This window comes from Elephantulus edwardii, unplaced genomic scaffold (assembly GCF_000299155.1).
Source record: "Elephantulus edwardii isolate Elephantulus edwardi_28Jun2011 unplaced genomic scaffold, EleEdw1.0 scaffold00095, whole genome shotgun sequence".
NCBI classification, from domain to species: domain Eukaryota; kingdom Metazoa; phylum Chordata; class Mammalia; order Macroscelidea; family Macroscelididae; genus Elephantulus; species Elephantulus edwardii.
In genome coordinates, this window is record NW_006399845.1 from 10,076,177 (window position 1) to 10,090,232 (window position 14,056).

At 42.5% G+C, this 14,056-nt stretch overlaps 2 protein-coding genes across 2 annotated transcripts in view; both read right to left on the reverse strand.

Annotated features, from left to right (window-relative positions):
• PCDHA3 (protocadherin alpha 3) overlaps nt 1–1,282 on the reverse strand; it is a 2,355-nt gene extending 1,073 nt beyond the window's left edge. Inside the window, exon 1 of the mRNA XM_006891191.1 lies at nt 11–1,282. Coding sequence (XP_006891253.1) covers nt 11–1,282 — 1,272 coding nt within the window. The remainder of the gene's footprint in view (nt 1–10) is intronic.
• PCDHAC2 (protocadherin alpha subfamily C, 2) overlaps nt 1–12,773 on the reverse strand; it is a 294,194-nt gene extending 281,421 nt beyond the window's left edge. Inside the window, exon 1 of the mRNA XM_006891145.1 lies at nt 10,341–12,773. Coding sequence (XP_006891207.1) covers nt 10,341–12,773 — 2,433 coding nt within the window. The remainder of the gene's footprint in view (nt 1–10,340) is intronic.
• Nucleotides 12,774–14,056: the final 1,283 nt, after the last annotated feature.

Here is a 14,056-nt window from a genome sequence, read left to right on the forward strand (position 1 = left end):
GCGCCGTCACCACCAGATCATAGGCCGGCACGCTCTCGCGGTCCAGGGCGCCGTCCAGCACCAGCGAGTAGTAATTCTTGAAGGTGGACACCAGCTTGAAGGGGACAAGAGGTGTCAGGGAGCAGGTCACTTGCCCATTTAAGCCGGAGTCGCGGTCAGACACGCTGATCAAGGCGATGACAGTGCCGCGGGGAGCATCTTCTGATACTGGTAATGATAGTGATTTTATTACTAATTCAGGTATATTATCATTGGTGTCCACAATCTCCAACAAAACAGTGCAGTGACCCGTCATCGGGGGATTTCCTTTATCAATTGCTTCTACCTGGATTTCAAATGACATTTTTTCTTCGAAATCTATTTTACCCGTTACACTTATGTGTCCATTGACTGGATCTAAGTGGAATTTTGACAGAATATCTGCCGACGTGTCAGAACTTAAAGAATATACAATGTCTTTATTTATCCCTTCATCCAAATCAGAAGCGTTAACAATCACTGCCAGGGTACCATTTGGTACATTTTCGAATAATCTCACTTTGTAGACCATCTTCTCAAATGATGGGGCGTTGTCGTTTACATCCAGCACAGTAATTTTCAGTTGAGTTGTTCCAGTGAGCTCTGGCTTCCCACCGTCAACTGCCGTTATTACTAAATGATGCTCTGAAATTTCCTCTCGGTTTAAAAGCTTCTTCAACACGAGTCCCAGAGATTTTATTTCCTCATCATTTTTTTTAACATCCAGTGTAAAATACTCATTGGAGTCAAGCCCATAGGTCAACAGAGAATTCACTCCAGTATCTGCATCTGACGCGCCCTCTAGTGGAAACCGTGAACCCGGAGGCCTGGATTCGGAAATAAACAGATTTTTTATTGCCACTGGGAACACCGGCGCATTGTCATTAATGTCCTTCACCTCCACCTCCACGTGGAAGACCTGCAGCGGCTTGTCCACGATCACCTCCAGGTGGATGCTGCACCCCGCGCTCCGCCCGCACAGCTCCTCGCGGTCGATGCGAGAATTCACAAACAGAATGCCGTTCTGCAGATTCACCTCCAGAAGGTCCCCGCGGCCTTTGGACGCCACCCGGAACAGGCGCGGCACCAGCTCCGCCAGCTCCAGCCCCAGGTCCTGCGCGATGCGGCCCACGAACGTGCCGTGTTTGGCCTCCTCGGGCACCGAGTAGTGGACCTGGCCGCTCCCCGCCTCCCAGGCTGCCAACAAGAGAAGCGACAGCAGCAGGCGCCGGGTTCCCAAACCTTGTCGACAGGATAACAGCATTGCAAGACTTTCCCAAATATTCGGTCGCTCTAATAATTGTCCAGAATTTAACGAAACAATCTCAATTTCTTATTCTTCATTTATCGAATCTTCTTATCGTTCTATACTGATGATATGATGACGAAAAGCAGCGCCTGAGTATGTATTGCACGCAGTACCTTTGTGGAGGAAGACCTTGTGGTGGACAGCGACATCATGTGGTTAAGTGTGTAAGTATTATACAAACATTAATTTTCTTTTCCTTACACTTTGAACCTTCTCAAACTTTCCATTTTTACATATAATGTCCTTCAAGCAATCCTTAGTCTTTATATTTTATCAATATGTGTGTGTGTGTGTGTCTGTGTATACACTTTCATACTAATTAAGTTTTTTAAATTATGCCAATATATTGCAAACAGTACAACACTAAAGGTTTGAACAGCAGTGGGCTTTTATTAGAAATGTTTCCCATGTGAAAGGGCTTGCTCCATTTTTTTAAATTACACTATCCCATTAATTCTCACAATTCTCTGAGATAGGTACTAGTTGCCTCTTACAAATAAGAAAACGGAAACACATATTACCACTCTCACTGCTTAGGACTCAGAACCAGCTCCTAGCTGACCCTTCAGCGGGGGTTTCAGAGGCTGTAGTTCGCACAGGCGGAGATGGTCCATCTTCCTCCTGCGGTGGATCAAACCACTAGAAATGTGCCGCCTTTGGGTTAACAGCTCAACTTCTTATGACTAGGCCACCAGAGCTGCCTTATAAAGGCTACGTAACTTTAAAAACATTAGCTGGCCACTTTTGGGTAAAATCTTATAAACTTTTCCCTTCAAGGCTGTGTTTTATAGAAAAAGAATTTCTTTGATATTTTATACACATATTTTATGTCATTGAACTTTTATAAGAATTATTGACTTATAAAACATGTTCACAGGGAGCTCTCTCTGGTGGCCTAGTGGCAAGAAGTTGTGCTGCAATCCCAAAGGCCCGCAGTTTGAATCCACCAGATGCTCCGCTGGAGAAGGAGGGGCAATCTCCTTCTGTGCCAGTCTGATCTGATTCGACAGCACACAGCAAGTAAAAAAACAAAAACAAAAAAAAACCCAAACATGTTCACGTAAGCTTATCAATGTGCAAAAGTGTCTGTAAACAACTCTAGTGTTTTTTTTTATTCAAGAACTATACCCTTGCTAGCTGTCTTATCATTTATATAAAGATCTCAGAAGTCAATTTTTTGTTTCACAGTGCAGTTATTTTACAGTTTGTTTTAACACATGGTAATTCTGCTTGGTTCAAATGTGCTGAGTTACCATTTCACCAAGAAAGAGAATATTCTTTCTTAACATTTACATATCATTGACATTTTTTAATTCTCTTAAAATCTCACATATTAAATAAATGCGGGGTTTGGCCTTGTTTTATTACCTCTACTCTGGATGAATTTCTGATTCCAATTCCTTTAAATACTGTTACTAGAAAGCATTGATGACATAAGCAGTCAGGAAAAAAAGATAAGTAACTTTGGAACATGACTCACTGTTATGATAAATGTATAGAAGACTAGGCAATGACACAGTCTAAAGAGCTCTGTCAATACAATGACAGGTATTCACTCTCTAAGCATCTGAAAGTTAAGCAGTGAATCTTCATTGGAAGACTTTGAGTTTAGGAAGATAAGAGAATGTTCAAATTTTTGTCCCCAGGCATACACCCACAACAAACTCAACATTATCTAAATGTCTTAGTTATCTAGTGCTTGCTGTAACAGATACCAAACGTGAACGGCTTTTAACAAAGAGAAACTTATTTTCTTAGAGTTTGTGTTTATGTTAGAACTAAATCATAGCTGACTCTCTAACAGATTTTCAGAGGCTGTTTATCACATGGAAAGAGATTAAATTGCCCATCATACTCTCATGGAGGAGCTGGTAGATCGAAACTACCTGCCTTTCATTTGGAAGCACAACTCCCTAACACTAAGCCATCCAAGCACCCTAAGGAAATTGGAAGTGCAATTTCTGGATCTAGAAGTACAAGCTCTAGGGGGAATGCCTGTCTTTGTTGGTTCTGGAGGAAAGCCCAGTGTTATTACTTGGAGATCTCAATGTCTTGATCTTTCTCTCAAAGTTTACAGTACAGAGACGTAGGGCCAAAACACACAGAGGTTTTGGACATTCTTTCTTAGTAGTACTGATGTCCCCCTTTATGTTGGTTTTTCTTTTATTTTTCTCTTATAAAAGATATTTCAGGCCACATTCCAAGAAAATTCCTCTTAATTCCTATTAGGGTTATGATGGCATTAAGTGTGTTTCATCTTTAATCCTCTAATCCTCTTACAACTGCTTGATATTTCAGATCATGGGGGAACACTACCAATATTGCATCATTACCCACACATATTTTGGGGATATAAAATTCAGTCTCTGACACTTAAGTATTAAAGTATAAAGGTTTTAATGCCAACACTGAAGTTTTTGTTTTCCCTCTATACAAGCCTGGGTTGCATTTTATTCATTTCTATATTCTACCATTTAATTTATTATGATAAATTGTCAATGAAGGTTTTAATAAAAAATATTTAAATGAACTTTCATAAAACAATTAAGTAGGTTATTTTCATTAATGATATTTCTTCATATTAAATTTAAAAATAATTAATTTCTAATTTATTTTATTAATTCATTAAGTTGAGGTAAGCATTTAAAATATTGAAGCAGGGATCTAGGAAATAATTATAGACATCAGCATTCCAGTTGATTATTTTGGTTAAACTTGAAAAGCAGTAGCTCCCCCACCTCCAGGTGAGGCACAAGAACAGTGTTGTTGTTGTTGTTATGTGCCGTAGAGTCGTTTGCGACTCATAGCGACCCTATGTACAACAGCCCTAAACCCTGCTCTATCCTGTGCCAGTCTCATTGCCTCTGACACACCCATCCCGATTACCCCAGTCACTGAATCAATCCACCTCACAGAGGGTCTTCCCGTCCTGCGCTGTCCCTCCACTCTACCCAGCATGATGTCCCTCTCTAAAAACCTGTCTCTCCTTACAACATGTCCAAAGTATGTCAGGCGAAGCCCCAGAATCCTTGCCTCCAAGGAGCAGCCTGGTTTAACCCTCTCTAGGATGAATCTGTTGGTTTTCTTGGCAGTCCATGGTACATTCAATACTCTTCTCCAGCACCACAGCTCAAAGGCGTCAATTCTCCTTCTATCCTCCCTGGTCATTGTCCAACTCTCTGATGCATAACAAGTGATTGCAAAAACCATGGCCTATATCAGGTGCACCTTAATCTCCAGAGAGACACCGTTGCTCTTGAGTACTTTAGAGAGGTCTCTAACAGCAGACTTTCCCGTCGCAATACATCTGATTTCCTGGCTACTGGTTCCAGGAGTGTTGACCGTGGAGCCGAGCAAACTGAAGCTGTGAACACTCTCAATCTCCTCGCCATCCATCCTGATGCTACCGATTGGTCCGGTGGTGAGAATTTTTGTCTTCTTGACATTGAGCCTCAGTCCATATTGAAGGCTGCAGTCCTTAACCCTCTGCAGTAAGTGCATGAGGTCCTCCTCAGTTGCTTTTTTAAAAAATGAAAGACAAAATAAACATTTTAAAACAATATGCATTCTCTTAGATAGCTTTACTTTTTTAAAAAATGCAAAAAAGTATAAAAAGTTAATAAGAATTGATGGACCAATGGCTCTCTGGGGATCTGGTTACACATAACTATAACTTCCAAAGTTTTTTTAAAATTATTATTTCTTTATGGTGGATATGTAATGGCGAGGCTACCAGTAGGGCAAAGTCCATGTTATCATTCACATATTCTGTACAGGAGTCTCAAGAAGGTACAGAGAAGCCACATTACTCTGGGCAGGACAGCTTCTTCCAAGAAAGAACTTTTTTCTTTTCCAAGGCATTTATTTTTCTTTGTAACTGTATTAAAGGAAAGTTTCTTTTACCAGGAAATGCATATTCTCTGAATCTTACAGTTTATCAACTTGAAGGACCTTAGAGGTTTCCTATAGGAATATATTATCCTTAAGTGGAATTAATGACTTCCTCAGCAAGCTTTTTAATGCCTTTAAAGCAGATGGATTGAGAAATTATGGTACATTCACACAATAGAATACTACGCAGCACACAGGAGCAATGATTTTTGTAAATTATTACCTAGCTTGGAGGGATTGGAGAGCATTATGCTAAGTGAACTGACTCAGTTCCACAAGGAAAAAATATTGTATAAAACTATTATTGTAGAATGAGTGTGAGGATCTAAAGAGGAAGAGGGTAGAAACATAGAGAGGTGGATGTACCGCAGGGTAGTGGATGGGTGGATTAATCATGGGGTTGTACAATTTGATGATGGCTGAGGGAAATTGGAAGAATCTGGTCTGAAAAACAATGTATTCAAATTTTGTAAGTAAACTAGTATGTATATATGTATGCCAAACATATACTTGGACCAGGAGGAAATCATTAGAACAGAGCAAGGAAACACTGCAAGGTTCAAAATTGGGAAAGGCGTATGCCAGGGATGTGTCCTCTCTCCATACCTTTTCAGCCTGTATGCAGAACAGATTATTGGAGAGGCTGGGCTCTATGAGGAGAAATGTGGGGTCAAGATTGGTGGAAGATCTATCAACAATCTGCATTATTCAGATGATACAAACCTGCTTGCTGAAACTGAGGAGGACCTGAAGCGCTTGCTGCAGAGGGTCAAGGACTGCAGCTTTTAATATGGATTGAGGCCCAATGTCAAGAAGACAAAGATTCAATGAATGAATGGAAATCCAAAATCTCTGTAAATGCTCATTAAAATTATTTTTTTTAAATTAAAAAAAAAAAAGAAGAGAAAGATTTTCACCACTGGACCAACTGGCAGCATCAGGTGAAGAGATTGAGATTGTTGACAGCTTTCGTTTTCTTGGCTCTATAATCAACACTCTTAGTACCAGCAGCCAGGATATTAAACGACAAATTTCATTGATAAAGTATGCTCTCAGAGACCTCTCCAAGGTACTGAGGAGCAACGATGTAAGTCTGGAGATTAAGGTACACCTGATTCAGGCCATGGTCTTTGCAATTACTTGCTATGTTCAGAGAGCTGGACGATGACTAGGGATGATAGAAGGAGAGTTAACGCCTTTGAGCTTTGGTGCTGGAGAAGAGTATTGAATATACCATGGACTGCAAGGAGAATAAACAAGTTCATCCTAGAGAGGGTGAAGCCAGGCTGCTCCTTGGAGACAAGAATTCTGAAGCTTTGTGTGACATATTTTGGGCATGTTGCAAGGTGGGACCAGTCCTTGGAGAGGGACGTCATGCTTGGGAGGAGGGACAGCGCAGGAGAGGAAGACCCTTGATGAGATGGATTGATTCAGTCACTGGAGTAATGGGGTTAGGCATGTCAGAGACAGTAAGATTGGCAAGGGATAGAGCAGGGTTTAGGGCTGTTGTACACAGGGTCGCTATGAGTCACAAATGACTCAACAGCGCATAACAACCACAACTACAGAGAGAGAGAGAAAGAGAGGGAAAGAGAGAGAGAGAGATCCTAGATGGAAATTGATGTTACGCCTATGTGTGAAATGGTTAGGCTAAGATCACCAAGTTGAATTTATTATCGTCTCATCAGTGCCAACACACATTTGAAGGAAAAGAACCCAAACCCAAATTTGAACACTTAATTATGCTAATGTAGAGCTTGAACACAAACCAAGAAGCACTCCTTTGAAAATAACAAGGGACTACTGCATTGTTTAAAGTAAGGAAAAATGTGTATCAAGGTTGTATTCTTTTACCACACTTACTTAATTTGTATATTGACTAAATAATCTGAGAAGCTGGCCTATATGAAGAAGAATGTGGCATTGAGGATTGAAGGAAGACTTATCAACAACCTTCCAAATAAAGATGACACAACCTTACTTGCTAAAAGTAAAGAGGAAGTAAAACACTTGAAGAAAAATGATTATACCTCAACAGTGAGAAAACAAACATCCTCATAACTGGACCAATAAGCAACATCATGATAGAGAAAAGGTTGGAAGTTGTCAAGGATTTGATTCTATTTGGACTGGATCCACAATAAATAATCATGGAATCAACATTTGAAAAATCAAGCATTGTATTACACTGGGCAAATCTGTTGTCAAGACTAAGACACACCTGATCCAGACCATGGTATGTGCAATTGTTTCATCTGCATGAGAAAGTTGGATAATGAATAAGAAAGATTGAAGAACTGCTGCCTTAGAATTGTGATGTTGGCAAAGAGTATTGAATATCCATGGACTAAAAAAAGACCAAACAAATCTATATTTGAAGAAGTGCAGCCATAGTGCTTCATAGAGGCAAGAATGGTGAGTTTCCCAACCCCCCAGACTTTGTACATATTGGCCAAAAAGGCCAGTCTTGGGGGAAAAAAATATCAAACTTGGAGAGGTGGAAGATCAGTGGAAGGAAGGAAGACCTTCAATAAAATGGATTGACACAGTGACTGAAGCAACAGATCTGAGCACAGCAGATATTGTGAGGTTGGTGCAGTACTAAGCAGGGCTTAGATCTGTTGTACATTGGGTCACTAGGAGTCATAGTCTACTTGAGAGCACCTATGAAGAAGCAAATAGAAGACTGTTTTAGATAAGCGTGTCATCTATACAACAGATTTTTCAAGTGAAAATGTCATCAAGTAACAATCCTTACTTTCTAAAAACTCTAACATCATTAGGAATATAGTCACATCTCTCTGGTGGTTTAAGCTACTAGTTTTGTTGGAGAAAGATGAATAATCTTCTCCAGTGTGATTTACAGCCAGAGAAAAAGACTGGAGGGTCAGTTATGAGTCATTACCAAGTCGATGGCAATGAGTTTAGATTAGAGTCATTAAACTGTTAACATAAACCTCAAGTGTCATATTTATTGTTGCTAGGTGCCATAGTTCATAGCAACCCTATGGACTACAAATATGAGCCCTATCCTTCCCCGTGCCATCTATCATCTCTAAGCCCACTGCTGCACTGTATAAATCCAACCCATTGAAGGTATTCCTGTCTTTTGCTGACACCATTCCAAGCATGATGTCCTTCTATAAGAAATAACCTTCCCTAGCAAAGTGAAAAAAGAAAAAAGTGAGACAAAGCTTTGCCATTCATGCCTCTAAGGACTCTAGCTGCACTTTTCCCAAGACATAGCTGTTTATTCTTTTGGTAGTGCATGGGATATTCTGCACTCTTCTTCAACACCACAACTCAAAGGCATAAATTCTTCTTCTGTCATCTTTATTCACTGTCCAGGTCTTAAACACATAGTAAGTGATTAAAAAGACCATGACCTCAATTACACACATCTTAGTCCTCAACCTGATATTATTGTTCATCAGTAAAATTGGAGAGGTCCCTGACTGCAGACTCGTCTGAGTGCAATATATCTCCTATCATAACTGCTAGGAAAAAGGGTGTTGATTGCACATCCAACTAAGATGAAATCATTGACAGTTTCAATATTTCTTCCATCTATCATGATGTTGCTTATCGATCCAGTGGCAAGGAATTTTATCTTCTTGATGTTGAAATGCAATCCATATTGAAAGCTGTCTTTGATTTTTTTTTCTGCAGCAAACTTACACGTCCTCCTCACCTTCATTCAGCAAATGAGTTTGTGTCATCTGAATGATACAGGTTCTTAATAAGACTTCCTGTGATCCTGATCTTTTTTAGAGTCCACCTTCTCAAATGATTAGCTCAGTGTACAGATTAAATAGTTATAGAGAAAGGATAGAACACAGATGCACATCCTTTGTGATTTAAAACCATGGAGTGTTCCCTTGCTCTGTTGAGACAACTGCAACTTGATTTAAATGTAGGTTTCAGATAAGCAAAATTAAATGTTCTGGGATTCCCATTCTTCTCATTGTTTGCTATGATTCATACAATCAAATGTCTTTGTATACTCAATAAAACACAAGTAGATATTCTTTGGAAATTCTCTGCTTTCTGCCATGATCCATCTGAAATCAACAATGATACCCAGTTGTCATGACCTCTTCTAAACCCAAATTGAACTTCTCGTAGTTCTCTGTCAATGTATTCTTCTAGTCAGCTTTGGGTGATCTTCAGCAATATTTTGCTTGCATGTGATATCAATAATACTGTTTCATAATTTCCACATTTTGTTAGATCACCTTTCTTGGAAATGAGAGCAAATATGGACTTCTTCCTGTTAGGCAGTCAAACAGCTGTCCTCCACATATCATGAGATAGACTAGTGAGCACATCCAGGGTTGCTTTGATTAGCTGAAACATGTCAATTGGTATGCCATCAATTTCTGGGGTTTTACTTTTTGCCAATGCCTTCAGTGCAACTTAAACTTTTTTCTTCATTACCATTGGCTTTTGTTCATATAGCACTTCCTAAGATTTCTCTGTCTCAACAAATTCTTTTTGGTACAGTGACTCTGTGTATTCCTTCCATCTCCTTTTGATGCTTTCAAGAGCATTCAAAATGTTTCACACAATATTTCTCTGTATTGCAATTCAACACTTGAATTTCCTTTTTAGCATGTTAAGAAATGTCAAGCAAGTTCTTCCTTCTTTATTCTCCAACCATGAGAAGGAGACAAATTACCAGGTGACTCCTGAAAATAATATGAAACCTACTCTTAAAAAAAAAAAAGAACAAAACCCTACCCTTAAATTCTCATGTAGCAATACATTTTCAGTTGTAAACTCTTAAATGTACTAAAATGCATAGTAGTAAAATAAACTATAGCAGGTATTTCATTAGTCCATAGTGTTAGGCCTTCATACATTAATTCAATCATGCTGATTGAGACATACTGATCAACATGTCAATACAAGGGTGTGGGTTAGAATTGTCTAATTTTCCATAATTAAAAATATTTAACTACGGAAAAGTTTATTCAAATTTAAACTCTCATTTAATTCTAAAGTCAGAAAGATAGTTAAGCAAAATACTCAATAGAAGACGCTGATGCCCAATTTAGACCTCATACTTCATAGTAAGATAACAATAGTTCCAGTGTTGGTAGGGGGAAACGAAAAGGCTCACCTTTCCTAAGTGCTCTGATTCTAACGGCAGTTGTCGTTCTTCCGTGGAGTCTGGACCTGGAGGTAGGCTGGGGCTGAAGGCCATGAGGTCAGTCTTGGGCGGCCCCTCCCCAGAGCACACCCTCTGCCTCCTCTGCTGGGAGCACGACCAGCTCCCCACCGCACTCAAACACACCAGCCTCGGCTTCCCCGGACCGCACGCGCCCTCTGCCGCCGGCGCCGAGCACCGCAGCGCCGTGTACAGCAGCAGCGTCAGCACCAGCAGGCTGGACACCGCGCAGATGGCCACGATCAGGTACACGTTCACGCCCACCAGCGCCGCCTCCGGGCCCGGGACGCCCACAGACACCCGCGACGACGTCTTCAGCGCTTGGCCGCTCTCCACCAGCGACACCAGCACGGTGGCCGTGGCCGTCAGCGCGGGCTCCCCGTGGTCCTTGACCAGCACCAGCAGCCGCTGCCGCGGCGCGTCCGCCTCGTCCAGGGCGCGCGTCGTGCTCACCTCGCCCGTGTACAGACCCACGCGGAACGGGCCGGCCGCGCCGCCCGCCGCCGCCTGCAGCTCGTACGACAGCCACGCGTTGTAGCCCGAGTCCGCGTCCACCGCGCGCACCTTCGCCACCACGTGGCCCGCGCCCACCGACCGCGCCACGACCTCGCTCCGCGCCACGCCTGCCACGCCCGCCGCGGACCACGCGCCCGAGCCCGAGGCGGAGGCGGAGGCGGAAGCGGGCGGCAGCAGCGCGGGCGCATTGTCGTTCTCATCCAGCACGAACACCTGCAGCGTCACGTTGCTGCCCAGAGGCGGGAAGCCCGCGTCGCGCGCGCTCACCTGGAACTGCAGCAGCTCCAGCTCCTCGTGGTCCAGCGGCTGCAGTGCGTAAACCTTGCCGCTCTCTGCGTGCACAGACACGTAGCTCGACAGCGAGCGCTCGCCCACCCGCCGCTCCACCAGCGAGTAGGACACCAGCGCGTTCTCCTGCGCGTCCGCGTCCTGGGCCGACACCGTGAAGATGTGGCAGCCCGGCGGGTTGTTCTCCTTCACGAACACCGTGTACTCGGGCTGCGCGAACGTGGGTGCGTTGTCGTTCACGTCGGCCACCTCCACGGACACGCTGGCTGAGGCCGACAGGGCAGGGGCGCCCCCGTCCCGCGCCGTCACCACCAGATCATAGGCCGGCACGCTCTCGCGGTCCAGGGCGCCGTCCAGCACCAGCGAGTAGTAATTCTTGAAGGTGGACACCAGCTTGAAGGGGACAAGAGGTGTCAGGGAGCAGGTCACTTGCCCGTTAGCACCGGAGTCGCGGTCCGATACCGTCATGAGAGCTATAACAGTGCCTTGCGGTGCGTCCTCTCGAATGGGAAGTGAAAGAGATGTTATGGATACTTCCGGTCTATTATCATTGATGTCCAAGAGTTTTATTGAAATCTTACAGTGCCCAGACATCGATGGAGTTCCTTTGTCGGCTGCAATGACTTGAATATCATAGAATTTCGTTTCTTCATAATCCAATTGTCCCTTAATTCTGATTTCTCCTGAGTTAGGATCTATTTTGAATTTGCTTTTTGTAGTGGAAGGCATATCACTACTAAGCAAATATACAATCTCGCTGTTTGATCCTTCGTCTGCATCCGACGCGTTTAGTTTAATCACTAACGTTTCATTTGCAATGTTTTCTAACAATTGTACTTTGTAAAGTGATTGCTCAAAACTTGGTTCATTGTCATTCACATCCAATACCTTAATAAGTAGTTGGACGGTTCCTGTGAGCTCAGGTTTGCCCCCATCAGTAGCCACCAGTACCAAATTAATCTCAGAGGTTTCTTCTCTGTCCAGAGTTTTCTTCAGTACAAGAGACAAAGATTGGCTTAGTTCATCGTTTGTTTGTACATCCAAAAGGAAAAACTCACTGGAGCTAAGCCTGTAGGAGAGGAGAGCGTTTACTCCGCTGTCCGTATCAGACGCTCCCTCTAGAGGAAACCGCGAATCAAGCAACCTCGATTCGTGAAACCAGATAGTCTTTTTTGCCATTGGAAATACTGGCGCATTGTCGTTAATGTCCTTCACCTCCACCTCCACGTGGAAGACCTGCAGCGGCTTGTCCACGATCACCTCCAGGTGGATGCTGCACCCCGCGCTCCGCCCGCACAGCTCCTCGCGGTCGATGCGAGAATTCACAAACAGAATGCCGTTCTGCAGATTCACCTCCAGAAGGTCCCCGCGGCCTTTGGACGCCACTCGGAACAGGCGCGGCACCAGCTCCGCCAGCTCCAGCCCCAGGTCCTGCGCGATGCGGCCCACGAACGTGCCGTGTTTGGCCTCCTCGGGCACCGAGTAGTGGACCTGGCCGCTCCCCGCCTCCCAGGCTGCCAACAAGAGAAGCGATAGCAGCAGGCGCCGGGCTCCCGGGCCTTTTCTGGAAGAACCTACCATAGCACACGTTGAGAACCTTGGATATGTAGATTATCTTATTTTGGATTAAAACGCAATGTTGTTCTGCTATAGGACTCACATTCCATAGACGGTAATGGCTGGAGCTAAAGTGGAACTCCGCCCCTTCTTTTGTTTATCTATGACAGCACTTGAGTGAAGAATTTGAGCGAAGAGAGACCTCAAGTGTCTGAAACTATAAATGCATCACCTGTTTAAAGTTTTATTTCTTCAAAAACTGCAATCCTTCCTCTCAATTTTTTAGTTGATTTTATAAAATTGATTGCAAGTGTCAAATGTCTCTAAATATCAGTATCACAAACAATTCTATATTGAATATGATACCCTATTTTAGATTTGCGCATTTTTTCCTTATAGCAGAGTAAATTAGATATAGAATTCTAACGTACAGCCTCAAACAGTACAAACAGATTGAATTTTCAGACTCCATAGTTTAGAAACTCAAATACTATAATATAGTTCTTACTTTAAGTATTTAAGCTTTGCATATAATCCATCGAAGCACATCTTTTAAAACCAGAAAAAGATTATTTAAAGCCGATGGATGAAAGAATAAATTTTCATATATAACAAATGTCTCAAACCCCCCCCAAAAAACAAATATCTCAAGTCACGAGCGAGTAATCTTATAAAATAGTAATACTATGAAAAATTGCTTTGAATGTAAGTAAATTGTTAAACAATTCTTCAGTTAATATGGAGAAAGATGGAAGAAGCTTTTTGAATAGTTCACATATTTTATAGTATTTTCTTAATGTCATGACATGATGTTTAAGTCATATTAATGGAAACAACTAAGATATGTGGTAAATGCACTGCAGTTGAACTAATAAGCTGAGTATGTTTCAATGTTACATTATTGGATTAAAAAATCAGGAACTTTCTGACTGTTCACATACAGATTGTTTTGAATGCTGTTCCCACGTTTCTTCCCGTAACGAATGTTAACTTCTCAATATATCTTTACTGGTTTACTAGATTGAAACTCTGTTCCTATGATAGAGTACTTGACTTCCACGTTGGAGACCTGGCAGTGTGCTGTGAGCACCCCCACTGGTCAGCAGAAGCTTCCACGTCATGAAGCTAAAGAGATTTCAGTGGAGCTGAGACCAACTAAAGTTCTACTTCCAAAAATATTAGCCATTAGAAACTCTATGGATCACACCAGTCCAATCCCATCACACTTCAAGTTGCCTTGACAGCAGTTAACAACTGTTTTATTTAAAGGTATTTTTTTTCTCAGTAGCAGAATTACTGCATTTGAA